The 13573-nt window shown below is 45.9% G+C and overlaps 1 protein-coding gene across 1 annotated transcript in view; it reads right to left on the reverse strand.

Moving 5' to 3' along the window:
• Positions 1-12737, reverse strand: part of RASSF3 (Ras association domain family member 3) — a 126196-nt gene extending 113459 nt beyond the window's left edge. The window contains exons 1-2 of the mRNA XM_081125885.1: positions 12659-12737; positions 7748-7872 (exon numbers count right to left, since the gene is read on the reverse strand). Of these exons, the coding sequence (XP_080982011.1) occupies positions 7748-7872; positions 12659-12725 (192 nt within the window). The 5' untranslated portion in view covers positions 12726-12737. The remainder of the gene's footprint in view (positions 1-7747; positions 7873-12658) is intronic.
• Positions 12738-13573: the final 836 nt, after the last annotated feature.

Raw genomic sequence — 13573 nt, forward strand, 5'->3', positions numbered from 1 at the left:
CACTCTTTTAATTCTTTTAAAAATCACGTTATTGAGGTATTATTGACACATAAAAAGCTGTGCATATTTAATGTACGCTGCCTGATGGAATTGGAGATAAGTATGTACCCATGAAGCCACCACCACAGACATACCCATCTATGTCATAAACATACCTATCCCTCCTAAAAGTTTCCTCCCATCCTTTTTATCATCATCATCATCATTATTATTTTGTGATAAGAAGACTTAACATAAAATATATCCTTTTAGCAAATTTTTAAGTATATAATACAGTATTATTAGTAGACACTAAGCTGTATGGTAGATCCCAGGACATAGTCATCTTATATAACTGAAACGTTATACTTTTTGGCTAATACCTCCCCATTTCCCCGGCCTCCCAGGCCAGGGCAGCCACCATTCCACTCTCCGCTTCTATGAGTTTGACTATTTTACAGTCCTCATATACATAGTATTATGTACTATTTGCCTTTCTGTGTCTGGCTCATTTCACCTAACAAGTCATCCAGGCTCATCCATATTGTGACGAATGCCAGGATTTGTTTTAGCCCATTTTTTAATACCCTCAGGGGCTCCCCCCCAACACCATGCTCCTGCATCCCACTCTCCCTGCCCAGCCTCTTTCCTCGCCCCTCCTCTGCGGGGCTCAGGTGTGCATTGCTGCCAGTCTCTCCCTCTGGCTCCCTCTCTTCACCCTTCACGATGGCCCTACAGCAATCCTCTCGCCTATCTAATCCTGCCTTGGCTTCTGCTTCTTTGAGGATCCAAACGAACACAGAAATATACCCAAAAGTGTCATTAATCTCCTCCAAGACGCAGACCTTTGTCGATATAACAAAGATACAGTTCCATCCAAGAGTTTCCTAAGAGGTATAAATGTCTTGTTTAAAAATTTAAGAGCCAGACCCTTCCAGTTTTCAAATACATGGTATTATACCAAAATTTATGATTCATTCATCCAACAAACAGTAACTGAGTCTCTCCTGTGTGCCACACCCTGAGGATACAGAGAGGAAAGAGACCACTCTCTTCTGTCAGTGCGCAGGGGCCAGTGGGAGGGGACAGACTTACACTCAACGACTTACGTCTCATTCTCACGCGTGGGTCAAATAAACATCTCAAGTCAACATGTGCAAAACTGTGCTTGTCGTCTCCTGCCACCAAATTCGCTGCACCCTCAGCCTTCCACACCCTCAGCCTTCCCCATCTCGGCCTACGGAAACCCCATCTTTCCAGTCGCTCATCAGCTCGGAACTTGGGTTTCCACAGTAACCTCCTAGTGAGTGTCCTTGATCCTTGCCTCTTGATAGTTCATTCCCAGTAACCCCCAATCCTTTTAAAAGAGCAGTTAGAACGTGTCACTCTCTATTCAAAAGCAAGTGATATCTCTCCATTTCACCCAGAGTAAAAATCAAAATCTGTAGAGTGGGCCATATGATCACAGCATCGTGACCACCCCACGCGTCTTCCCTTCCCTCCTCATCCTGCTCCGGCCACACCGGCTCCCAGCATGCCAGGCACACTCCTGCCCAGGGCCTTTGCATGAGCTGCTTCTGTGTCTTGGATGCTCTTTCCCTAGTTATCTGTATGGCTCACTCCTCACCTTCAAGTCTTTCTCAGATGTCACCTTCTCAAGGAGACCTACCCTGACGACACTAAAAATTTTAAAACCACCACCCCTTGGCAATCCAGATTCCCTTACTCTTTTCACACCTTTTCCCCTAGAGCATTTATCATACTGTATCATTTAATTACGTATTTTGTTTATTGTTTATGGTCTTGTCTCCCACAAAGGCAGGGATTTTTGCCTATTTTATTCACAAGATTGGCACTCAATGAGTATTTCCTGAATGAAGTGTCTTTTTTATATATATCCTTATTGATTTCAGAGAGAGGGAGGAAGAGAGAGAGAGAGAGAGAGAGAAACATCAATGATGAGAGAGAGTCATTGATTGGCTGCCTCCTGCACGCCCCCAACTGGGGATCGAGCCCGCAACCCGGGCATGTGTCCCGACCAGGAATCGAACTGCGATCTCCTGGATCCTAGGCCGGTGCTCAACCGCTGAGCCAAGCCCGGCTGGGCTGAATGAAATGTCTTAAAGTCACTAAAACAGGTCAATGTGATAGAGAGGGTGGGGGGAGAGAGTGGTTACTTTAGATGAGATTGCTCCCTGGACTGTGAGCTCCCTGAAGGCAGGGATGGGTAGGAGTCCTCAGTGCCTCACAGAGTGGAGATGCAGGAAACACTTGTTGAATCTCATTGGTTGATTTTTTGATTCCAAATGATGTTTCTTCTTGCAAAGGACATATTACCGTGAAGCATCTATTTTCCTATAATTTTTACTAAAAATTTCAGATCTCTTAGCAGTAATTTTCAGCACAGTTTTTGGAAACACCGCCCTTTCAGCTCTCCGCGGCCCGATGTCAGGAATGTTTAATCGCCCAGGTCCATCTGAGTTGCCCACTAGTTCTGTGCCCAGAAGGAGGAGCACCTAGACATAGAGCAGTTGGCTCCCCATTTGTTGCTAAATCAGTTTAATCTACAAAAGGACTTACTAGGTAATGACTGAACCTAGTATAATTACTGAGCCAGCCTTTTAAGGAAACATTAATGACTGGAAAGAAAAAGCTGACAACTTTCAGAACTTCAAAGTTGGTACTGAGAATATAACTCATTGTATGATATTCAAGAAAATGTGAAAGATGGGCGGGTAATGGTAGAAACACAATAATCACAGAGTCACAGGACTTTAAAAGTAGAATTCAAGTGGCTCGTTTTGGAAACAAGAACAACAAAGCCCAGGGTACAAATCTCTTGCCCAAGGTCCTCCGAGCCTCAATTCTGCAAGGTCCCACCACACTGTTTCTCTTTCTCCCTCCCCCTTCCAGCCATGTCTCCCAGCCCCCAAAGTTATATTCACCCCCATACTTTTAAACACAAAGCATAAAGAAAATGTTAATTGTTTGCAGCCACATTACAATATTTAAACAAAATCAACTTCAAGGCTTCCCTATATTAGGGGAGGGGGTGCGGCAGTGATGTTGGTTCCTTGAGTTACCAACACCAGGTGGTTGCTGATGGCTGTTGGGGGGCCCCTGGCACTGCGTGAGGTGGGTCACAGTGCTGCGTGCATCTTGGACTCTATTTGAAAATAGTATCTCTAAGCTCGCCTACAGAAAAACTGAAAACATTTCTGAAAATATTTTGTAGTTGTAATACTAGATGTGGGCAAGTCTCTTGGCCTCTCGGGAACTCAAACAAATCAGGGTCCAAGCCCGATTCTGTGCTAACTGCCTACCTTATATGGCTGTTGGGAGAAGTAAAGAATACAGTAATATAGCTAACACGAAGGGAATCGTTTCCTGCCAAGCACTGGGCTAAGTACTTTTCTATGCATCGTCTGATTAAATCCACAATAACTCTAAGACGCTGAATTTGCTACACAGACTTTATGGCTGAGATTAAATGACAACTCAGGCCACCCAGCTAGTGGTGGCTGTGTGCCTGTAGCTCCTTGCTTACCCGCTGTGTGCAGGTAGCTTGTGTCTATACTGTAGAGTGCTAGAGACTATAGCTGTCACCTTCCAGGGGCTATGGAGATTCCTGACCTTCTCTTGTCTGCCCCCACCCCTCTGAATCTGAATACAGATGAAAGCAAGGTCAGATAGTCATCCAGGGCAAGCTTGAGGGGGAAACGAGTGTAGTAGACGGAGAAAGGGGTGGGAGCAGGGCTGGGGGAGGCAGGACCTGGTGTTGCCTTCGCATCAGGCGGGCAGGACTGGGAAGTTTACTGACTTTATGGACATTAGCTTCAGCTCTTTTTCTTTTTAAGCAAGAGTATATCTCCTTTCGATTCCTACTAGGAGAAGAGAAAAAAAAGGGAGGGAAGGAAAGAGAACTTTAGCGGAGGGCTGAGTCTGTAGATAAAATCTGTTTTATTTTTCTCATTTGTAAAATCACTTAACCTCTGTAAGCCTCAAATTTCCTCATCTGTAAAAATAAAAAGTAACGACGGAATTGTGGTAAGCGTGAAATGAAATATGTGGAGAGCACACAGAAACTTAATATTAACAATAAAAATGATAATGATATGGTTATGTGTCTAAGCCTGCTTCTGTCCAGTAAATGCTCAATAAATACTAACAATCTTTATATATTTATTTACTGTTTTTCAACTGGAATCTGTGGCTGACATACAAATACACAATAATCAATGCTAGGGCGCCCTCTGGTGGCTTTCCTGGCACAAACAAAACCGATTATCCTGCCTGGTCCAACCATGGGGACCAGTGTCCTGGAGCCCGGGAAGGGAAGGCTCCCCGCTGCTGAGCGCCCGGGGCTCAGCCAAAGAGCAGGAGCACGTGCTACAGGGGCCCCATCAGAAAGCGTTCACATTAACTCGCAGTGACTAAGGATAAGTCCCTAAGTATGTTTGAGCTCGATCCTTATAAAAATTAGCCCGTGTTTAACCATTTCTGACCTACGAGAATGAAATTTCATGTGGCCGAACCTAACCGTTGCTGCTATATGGGGAGCAACGAAGAATCTGAGTGTGTCCTTTGCACCTGCTGAAACAAAGGAAGCAAAGCGCAGGATGACTTTCAGCATGACCCTGCGGCTTGTGGGATCTGGAGGTGGGGGGAGAACAAACAATCACCCTCACAACTAGTTAAACCCCTCAGATATTAAAAATTGGGGCTGCTTTCCTCCATCTCTTCTGGCAGCTTTCACCCCCCTGTCCCACCCTTGCCTCGGTCAGGAGCAGGTGGCGGTGGCTTTTGCACTCCCCTTCGCTGCTGGTTCACTCACCTGCCCTTTCTTTTCCTGCTTTGGAAAAGGACCCACCCTCAGTCTCATGAGGACAAGGCCCTTCCAAAAAAGACAAGGTTGGGGAAGGTCCCAAAATCACCTGCATCTCTGAATCCTAACTTCACTAATTACAGTTTTCAAAAATTGGAAGAGACCAAACTACTCACACATTTCCCCACCTCACCTACCAAGTCTTAAGGGATTAAGCATTTAAAAAAAAAAAAAAAAAAGATTTTAAAATGGAATACATTATGCAGGAGACTACAGGAGAATTTATACTGCTTAGGATAAGCCTGCATAAGGGCTGCTGGGGAGGGTAGAAATTGGTGCACACTTTCCATTGAAGAATTTGACAATATGTATTAAGAGCCATTAAAGCTCTAGACCAAGTAATTCTTCAGGAATCTGTATTATGGAAATAAACAGGAGTGTGGAAAAAGATTTTTATACAAAGATGTTATTGCAGCTTTATTTATAATAGTAAGAAAGAGCACCAAAAGAAACAGAATTATTAAATCAAGTATGACAGAGCCATACAATGAACTATTATTATAGCTTAGAGGTTGTTTTCAAAGAATATAGAGTGACAGGGAAAATGGTCACATTGCAACAGAGAGTGAAGATAGGTCTCTCTTTCCATCTGGGTATCTATGTATCTATCTAATGAGTCCAATTTCACAAAGAAATATATAGATAATAAACACTGAAGAAAAAAAAGAAGTGAAAGATGCTAAAACAGTAAGAGTGATTATCTCTGACTAGTGGATTGTAGGCAATTTTAATGCTTTCCTTAAAATTTTTTACATCTTCCAAAATTTCTATAGTAATTATGCTTTACTTTCATAATCCCAAAACTATATGCAACACAAAAGCAATTTGATCTGAAAAGTCAGATTCGAGTTTTATAATCTTCATGGTATTGAATTTAGAAACCGAATGCCAGGTTTCATTAAAATCTAAAGTTGATAAATAACTAAATGTTTTTGAAAAGTGCTCTCCAGCAGTCTTTCAGAGTCCTCGCCACAATCACAACACAGCAGCCAAATAAGTGTGAGAGAATTGTGTTCTTGGTTCTTGGTCAGGTTCTGCAGCTTCTAGGAAATTCTGTTACTGAAACCTGAAGTTCAGCCTTCTATCAGCGGCGAAGCCAGCAGCACTGCCGATTGTAATCACACAGAGAGCTCGTGAAACATAATCAGCGGATACACACTTCCCAAAGGTTAATGCCCCGAGACCTGAGATATTGCCAAGACTCAGAATCCTGTTAATGATGTTAGAACCACTGCATTTATCATTTACTGTCTTTATTTATTTATTTTTATTTTTAAAATATGTGTTTATGGACTTCAGAGAGAGGAAGGGAGAAGGGAAGGGAGGGAAGGAGAGAGGGGGGAGAAAGAGAGAAAAAAACCCACTGATGTGAGAGAGACACATTGACTGGTTGCCTCCCGCATGTGCTCCCACCGGGGTCAGGGATCGAACCGGCAAGCCGGGTACGTGCCGTTGACCACAATTGAACCCACGACCCTTCAGTGAGCCACACCAGCCAGGGCTACTTTTTAAAAATCTCTATAAAAAACATAAATTATTCAAGCATCAACAGTAGTTCAGGTACCTTTTGAGACACTTCCTAAACCATTTGTGTAAACCTTACACTTGAACTCTACACTTGCTCAAGCCAAGCAAGCATATATCTGTTCTCCCTAGAGCTTCTCATGATCTTTATTATCTTCTCCGCTCGCTCCACAGTCATCCTATTAAATGACAAACTGCAGCCCTAATCCAAGCTTTTCTTCCTGAGATGAAGGCATTTCCTAAGTTAGTTGTGAGGCCGGTACAGCTCGGCAGGAGCCCCAGCCGGCTCCAGGTGAAACTTCACACCAGTCACTGCTCACCGCGAAGGCACCAGCCAGCCACAGAGCTGATCTCTGTGCCCGTTACAGAGTCCCCACGGCTCCCTGTGCCCCTGCCCAGCGTAGCCCAGCTCAGCGGGGACTCAGCAGATGTGAACCACACGCCGAGCAAACTCTTTACAACAGTTCTCACTGTCCTGATCGAGAGTTAACTTTGTTAGTACAAGGCCACCAGTTTGTACTGAGCGTTGGTCAGGGAGCAGGCGGGAAATCAGCCTCGTGGCCCCAGACTGAGTAACAGTTTCACTCACGTAAGAAGGAAAGACGGATGTTGCTGCCTGACTTTGGTAATTCCTGGTCAGGCACGCCAATGAGCACCCAGAGATTGACAAGACGCCGAAGGTCACTTAACGCAAGTGTCCCCAACCTTCTGAAAACAACAACTGACTTTTAAAGAAAACTCTTGACGTGCCAGGAGAGAAGGTGCTAGAAATCGTCAAATTTGCAGAGAAATGGGCATCGCTGCCAGTGGTAGGCACCGCTTTCCTTCTGAAAAGTTCATCCAACCAGGGGAAACAGTGAGGACAGGGTGCTGGCAAAAGCCAGCCTGAAGATACATTGGAAGCAGCGAGCAACCTGCTGGCTGGAAATCCTTAGTGTAACAGAACCCATGAAAGGTGGATGGATCCCCTGGGGGGAGTTCATGCTGAGGTCCTTTATCAGGCGAAGAGACAACCAACACACATGTTCAAATTTCACATCTGCTTTCAGCAGCCGTGAGTACGCCTGTGAAGAAGACCACGGCCTGAATGGGGACATGTACTCATAAAGAGTAAAGCCTCGAATTTTATTCCAAATCGTTGGATTAACTACTGAATCATTCTATCGTGTTATTTCTAAGACCATGACCCGTAGCATAACTAAGCTTCGATGTCACAGGCCCCGGGAAAGGGGTGACGGCAGGAAAGAGCGCGGGCCTGTGAAGATGCAGGGAAACCGTGAGGCGAAGAGACCGCTCTACTGGCGGGGGGTGCCGGCGCGGCCCCAAACCCAGAGCTCGCAAGCACCGAAGAGCACCTACCTGAGTGGGCTTTTTGCTGGAAAGTCTCACTTCACAAGTGGGCATGCAGTTTGGTAATTTCCCATGTTGTGGAAAGTCCAGATGCACCAGGTCCCGGCAGTAAGGATGGCATATATATTTACCCTCTGAAAGAGAAAGCGGATGGGGTCCCTGGTTAGACGTTACATGGGTCTCCCTCCATCGGACAGGCAGAGGGAGATGGGCCCCGGGGTAATAGAATGCCTTTCTGAAAGGCCCGTTGCTGCACCACAATATTCTGAGCCATTCACACCAGGCTGTCTTGGCCTTCTCTGAAATTCAAACAATATCAGTGAATATTCTTCACAAAGACAGGAAATTAGGCTACTGTAAAAATTTTTCTTTGCAATTTTCTAATTGAGGTAAAATTTGCATAACATAAAATTCACCGTTTTAAAGAGTAATGTTAGTTGTTTTTTAGTATATACATAATGTTGTGGAACCATCACCGCTAGCAAATTCCAGAACATTCCCACAATCCCACAAACAAATCCCTGACCTGGTAGCAGTCGCTCCCCACCTACTTTTTCCTCTATCCCCATGGCAACCACTTTCTCTCTCTGTGGATTTGCCTGTTCTGAACATTTCATAGAAATGAAATCATACAATATGTGGCTTTTTGGGTTTGGCTCTTTTCACTCAGCAAAGTGTTTTCAAGGCTCATCCTTGTTTTAGTGTGTATCAGAATTTCATTCCTTTTCATTGTTGAATAATATTCCATCGCCTGGAAGTGCCGCATTTTGTTTATCTACTCATCAGTTGATGGACATTGGGTTGTTTCTAGTCCCAGGAGTGGAATTGCTGGGTCATACGGTAACTCTATGTTTAATTTCTTGAGGGACGGCCAAACTATGTAAATATATATATTTTTAAATATATCTTTATTGATTTCAGAGAGAGGAAAGGAGAGGGAGAGAGAGAGATAGAAACATCAATGATGAGAGAGAGTCATTGATCAAGCCCGCAGCCCAGGCATGTGCCCTGACCGGGAATTGAACCCTGATCGCCTGGATCCCAGGTTGATGCTCAACTGCTGAGCCACACCCGGCTGGGCTATAAATATTTTTTTAAAGAGCTCTTACAACAATAGCCACATTACAACACATAGATAAAAACTTCTACAACTCTATTCAGCAAATAGAATTCTCTAAACAGTAGTCTAGTAATGGAACAAGTTCAAGGGGAATCTTAGATTATGAAATATTTAAGAGGCCTCATTATGAAGTAATTGTACCAATTAAAGTAGTGTCTGAGCAAGAAGAACCCTGGAGGAAAATTGGGAGTGGGGGGCTCTACATGAGGTTCTTATTCTAGCCAAGGATAAAGCAGTCCATGTGGTCATCATCTTGAGACGATGGGGGAATGGGCAAGATTCACGGGAAATGGATTAAAAACTCACTTCGTGTGCTTCACTAATAATGAATACAATCTCTATAGTCAAGTCCCTAAACATTTTGGAAACCACACTGCTGTCAATAAAGGAAAAAAATATTGAACGTGTACCTCCGACGTATGCAGATGAAGATGGAAAGTAAAATGTTAGAGAAAAAGCTAGTGTTATGGGATGAATTCTGTCCCCCTCAAATTCATATCTTGAAGTCCTAACCCCCAGTACCTCAAAATGTGACTATCTATTTGGAGATAGTGCCTTAAAGAGGTAATTAAGATAAAAGGAGCTCATATGGGTGGGCCCTAAGCGAATATGACTGTCATCCTTATAAAAAGAGGCTATTGGGACACAGACAACACACAGACCGCGGGGCGGCCATGTGAGGACGCCGTGAGAAGGTGGGCATCTACAAGCCAATAAGAGGCCTCAGGAGAAACCAGCCCTGCTGACACCTCGATCTTGGACTTTTAGCCTCCAGAACTGGGAGAAAACACATCTCTGTTGTTTAGGCCCCCGGTCTGTGGCGCTTTGTTACAGCAGCCCGGACGGACTAAGCTAACCAGTACCGTTACGATCTGGATCTGGGGAGAGAGGACACCGCCGTGCCTCCCGGGCGAGGCCCTTCCTGAGGCAGGAACATGGGGAGAAACGATGAACGAGCTCTGGGCGGCTTGAGATTCGGGTGTCCGTGGACCTGTGAGAGAGGGTGTCCAGTAAGCCACGGGGTGTGGGGGTCTGGAGTTCGGGGTGGGGGGCTGAGACGAGTTGCAGAGTGAGAGTCATTTAGCCGTCGGGTTGCACCGGGAGAGCCGGGCGTGACTGGGACAGTCTGAGAGAGCCGGGAAGAGCGTGGTTTGTTGGTCCGTCTGAACCAACTCTTACTCTCTGTGAGGCTTGCACAGGTTTCTAGTCCACTCTGACCCTCGTTTCCATCTGTGAGCAGAGGGGATAACGGGGCCTCTCAGAGCTCGCGTGAGCCCTAAATGATGCCACATGTTATGTCCTAGAATGTTCTAGAATGGGAACCCGTACAAAGCAGCAGCTGCTCCTGTTACAGTGAGAAGTATGACAGGGAAAGCTCCCTGACATAGAAAGCGTGCTCAGAGGAAGGGGGGCACCGGGAGGAGAGTGAGACGCGAAACCCAGAGAGCGTGGGGAGGAAGGCAAGACGGGAGAAAGTTTCAGGGAAACGGTCAGGTCAGCTCTGTCGATGTCACCGAGAAGTCAAGGTGACAAGCACAGGACAAAACTTAGGGATTTGGCCGTTAGGAAGTCGGAATAGAGAGAGATGGGCCTGAAGTGAATGGGCGCTAGGGAGTGGGGACCTGGGGCGCAGGCCATTCCTTCCAGAAGTTTCACCGGGCAGTGGGGGAATCGAGACGGATGGAAGCAGGCCCTGCCTACGGAGAGCAAAGCAGCAAAGCAGCGAGCAGCAGGGCGCGTCTGATGACCCCGTGAGCGCGGGCAGGCGCCGAGAGGAAGGCGGGCGCTGAGCTCTCCGCCCGCCCGCTCGCCGTCAGTCCCAGCCAAGCCCCTGACGGGACTGGGGCTGGCATCCCACAGACTCCCGTACCTAATTCAAAGCAGAACGGGGTACATGATATATTCCAATTCCTTATCCTGCAGTTTTCCTCTTTCAAGACCGTGCACCATCTTTTATTTATTTATTTGTTTGTTTGTTTATTTTTAAGCTCCCCGGGAGCTTATCTGGGAACTACACCGACACTTTTATTATTTACATCTGCCTCTGGGGTGATAAACCCAACGCAGACAGACTGACCTGGAGAGCTGCGACCCAGTCGGCGCCGTCCTAAGAGGGAATTAATTCACTGCTGACATTAGGAAGCACTTTCTCTTTTGATGCATTTTTGTTTCTCATTCATAATTAATTTTAATCTCTAGCTCGACAATGTCAAGCCTACAGCAGGCCCACTCTTTCCTTCTGTTAAAAATGCACGTGAAAGAAGGGAAAGCAAAGGCCAGGCCTCAGGAAAGTCTTATCCCTTTATTGTAAATGAGGTTTTAATAGGCTGGGAATACTCCTGTGAGGAAGCACCGAATTATAAGACTAAATGGAACTTTGGAAGGGTATCTACTAAATTTTATCTATACTAAAAGACACTTTTTTCTTTTTTTTACATATAAACATCTCTAAAGCGGGCATATATCTTACGAGTGGCATGTCGTGGTGAAACTGACAGCATGGGACATAAAATGATGTCACAATTGAAGGTGTCTTAGATATGATGAGATATGGTAATGGTCAGAAATACAACTACTTATTGTTGTTGTTTTTTTAAGCCTCTAGATAACAGTAATAAGATATTTGGGTGATGTGGCAGACACGCTGCCCTGGCAACATTTCTCACGGCTTAGTGTGAACGGGAGCATCTTGCTGCTCATGCCAAGAAACAAGACAGTTGTGGCAAAACCAGGTAGGATTCCTCTTTAAATCCATTCCAGCCCTTCTTACACACACACACACACACACACACACACACACACACACGTATGAGCCACTCCTCCTCACTCCCAACCTTGCACAGGTCTTTAGCCTTGGGATGGGTAATCTATCAGCCACTGGCAAGAAAAAAGTGGAGCTCCCCCTCTTTTACTTAATATTTAACTTCTGTTAAATCCTCATTTCGATTTTGTTGATAAGAGCTAGCCACTTTTTTTTAATCCCCACCTGAGGATATTTTTTTCATTGATTTTTAGAGAAAATGGATGGGAGGGAGTAGGGAGAGAGAGAGAGAGAGACATTAAGGTGAGAGAGACACATTGATCGGTTGCCTCCCGCATGCATCCCAACCAGGGCCAGGGATTGAACCTGCACCCGAGGTACGTGCCCTTTACTGGAAATCGAACCCGTGTCCTTTCTGAACGAGGGCTGGTGCTCTAACCACCGAGCAAACCGTCCAGGGCTCTAGCCACTTTCTGAAGCTATAGGAAACCCCAGGCTCTCCCATGCATTGACAGGTGTGTCGCTGTACCTGGCCACCTCCCACAGTCCTTCCAGCACTGCAAGCCTGCATGCATTTTCTGTTGCTTCTCAAGAAAGACTTGGGAGCCGAGAACTAAAGCCTGGAAGTCCCTGAGTCCTTTTAGGAAGAAGCTGAACTGCAAAACACATGTCTTTGATATTTATAACTGGTCAAAATAACGCTGGAGTCAGTGTTCCATCTGTTACGGAAAATTCAACCTTCGAGCTGTCCTGTGCTGGAAGGAGCGGCAGGGTCTGTGGTCTCCATCCTTCGTTTCACTCATGCAAAACCTGAAAGCACATTTGCCTACAAGAAATAAGGCTTCCTTGTGAACTGGCTTCCAAACGAGCTCAGCTGACAAGAAACCCAAACAGCAGGCCCGGCCGAACTTTCTCCCGGCCCCGAAGGCCAGCTGGGTCCTTCTAGAGCCTCAAAGGCACAAACACTGAACCAACGTGGAGATTCTCTCCTCCCTGTGGCCCGCTTGCCATCAGGCTGTCGGAAGCGAGGGTAACCTACCGGGTATGTGAGTTTTCTTCACCTGAAAGTTGATTTTGCCCGAGAGCTTGTAAATCGCAGTTCCCATCTCTGAGCCCCGGCTCTGCTGTGCAACACAGAGAGACAGCTGAGGGTGACAGGCTGAGACCAGCCCCGCTGACCTGTGTGACTCAGAGCCCACCAGGAGGCCGGCCTCCCTCCACTCCCGGGCTTCCCGTGTTTTTCCAACTGGCCACCCGCATGCTCAGCGGCCCCGCTCATCAGGCCTGTCAAAGCCGCACAGCCGCGCAGTAAATCAGGTTGGAAGAGGTGGAGGGAGCTTTAGGGAGGCTGATTGGAGACGCCTGTACCGTGCTCATTAGGGACTCGCGCAGGCCGCCTGGGCAAGCTGTCTGACCTCTGCAGGGTTACTTAACCTCACCGCACCTCCCTTTCCTCTTCTTTAAAGTACAGTGGCGCCCCCTTCTCTGCGGGGGATCTGTTCCAAGACGCCCCAGTGGATGCCTGAAACCGTGGACGGTGCTGAACCCTGTGTATACTATGTTTTTCCTATAATACACACCTAGGATAAAGTTAATTTATAAATTAGGCACAGTAAGAGATTAGCAACAACAGTAATAAAATAGAACAATTATTATACTATAATAAAAGCTATGTGAAAATGGTCTCTCTCTCTCTCAAAATAATTTACTGTACTGCGCTCACCTTTTCACTTAAAGGAAGCACTTTACGGCTTCTCTCTGGAATTTCTGAATTGCCGGCATCACTGCTCTTGTGCTTTGGGGCCATTTTGAAGTAAAATTAGGGTTACTTGAATTGAGAAAAATGAAAACACTTTCACAGTGAAGTCCAGCAGCACTGCAGACCTCTAGGTCTCAATATAAAACCATGACAGTCAACCTGATCACCGAGATTTCTACTCAGTGACTAGTGGGC

The sequence above is a fragment of the Miniopterus schreibersii genome (assembly GCF_964146895.1).
Source record: "Miniopterus schreibersii genome assembly, chromosome: 2".
In the NCBI taxonomy this organism is placed as follows: domain Eukaryota; kingdom Metazoa; phylum Chordata; class Mammalia; order Chiroptera; family Miniopteridae; genus Miniopterus; species Miniopterus schreibersii.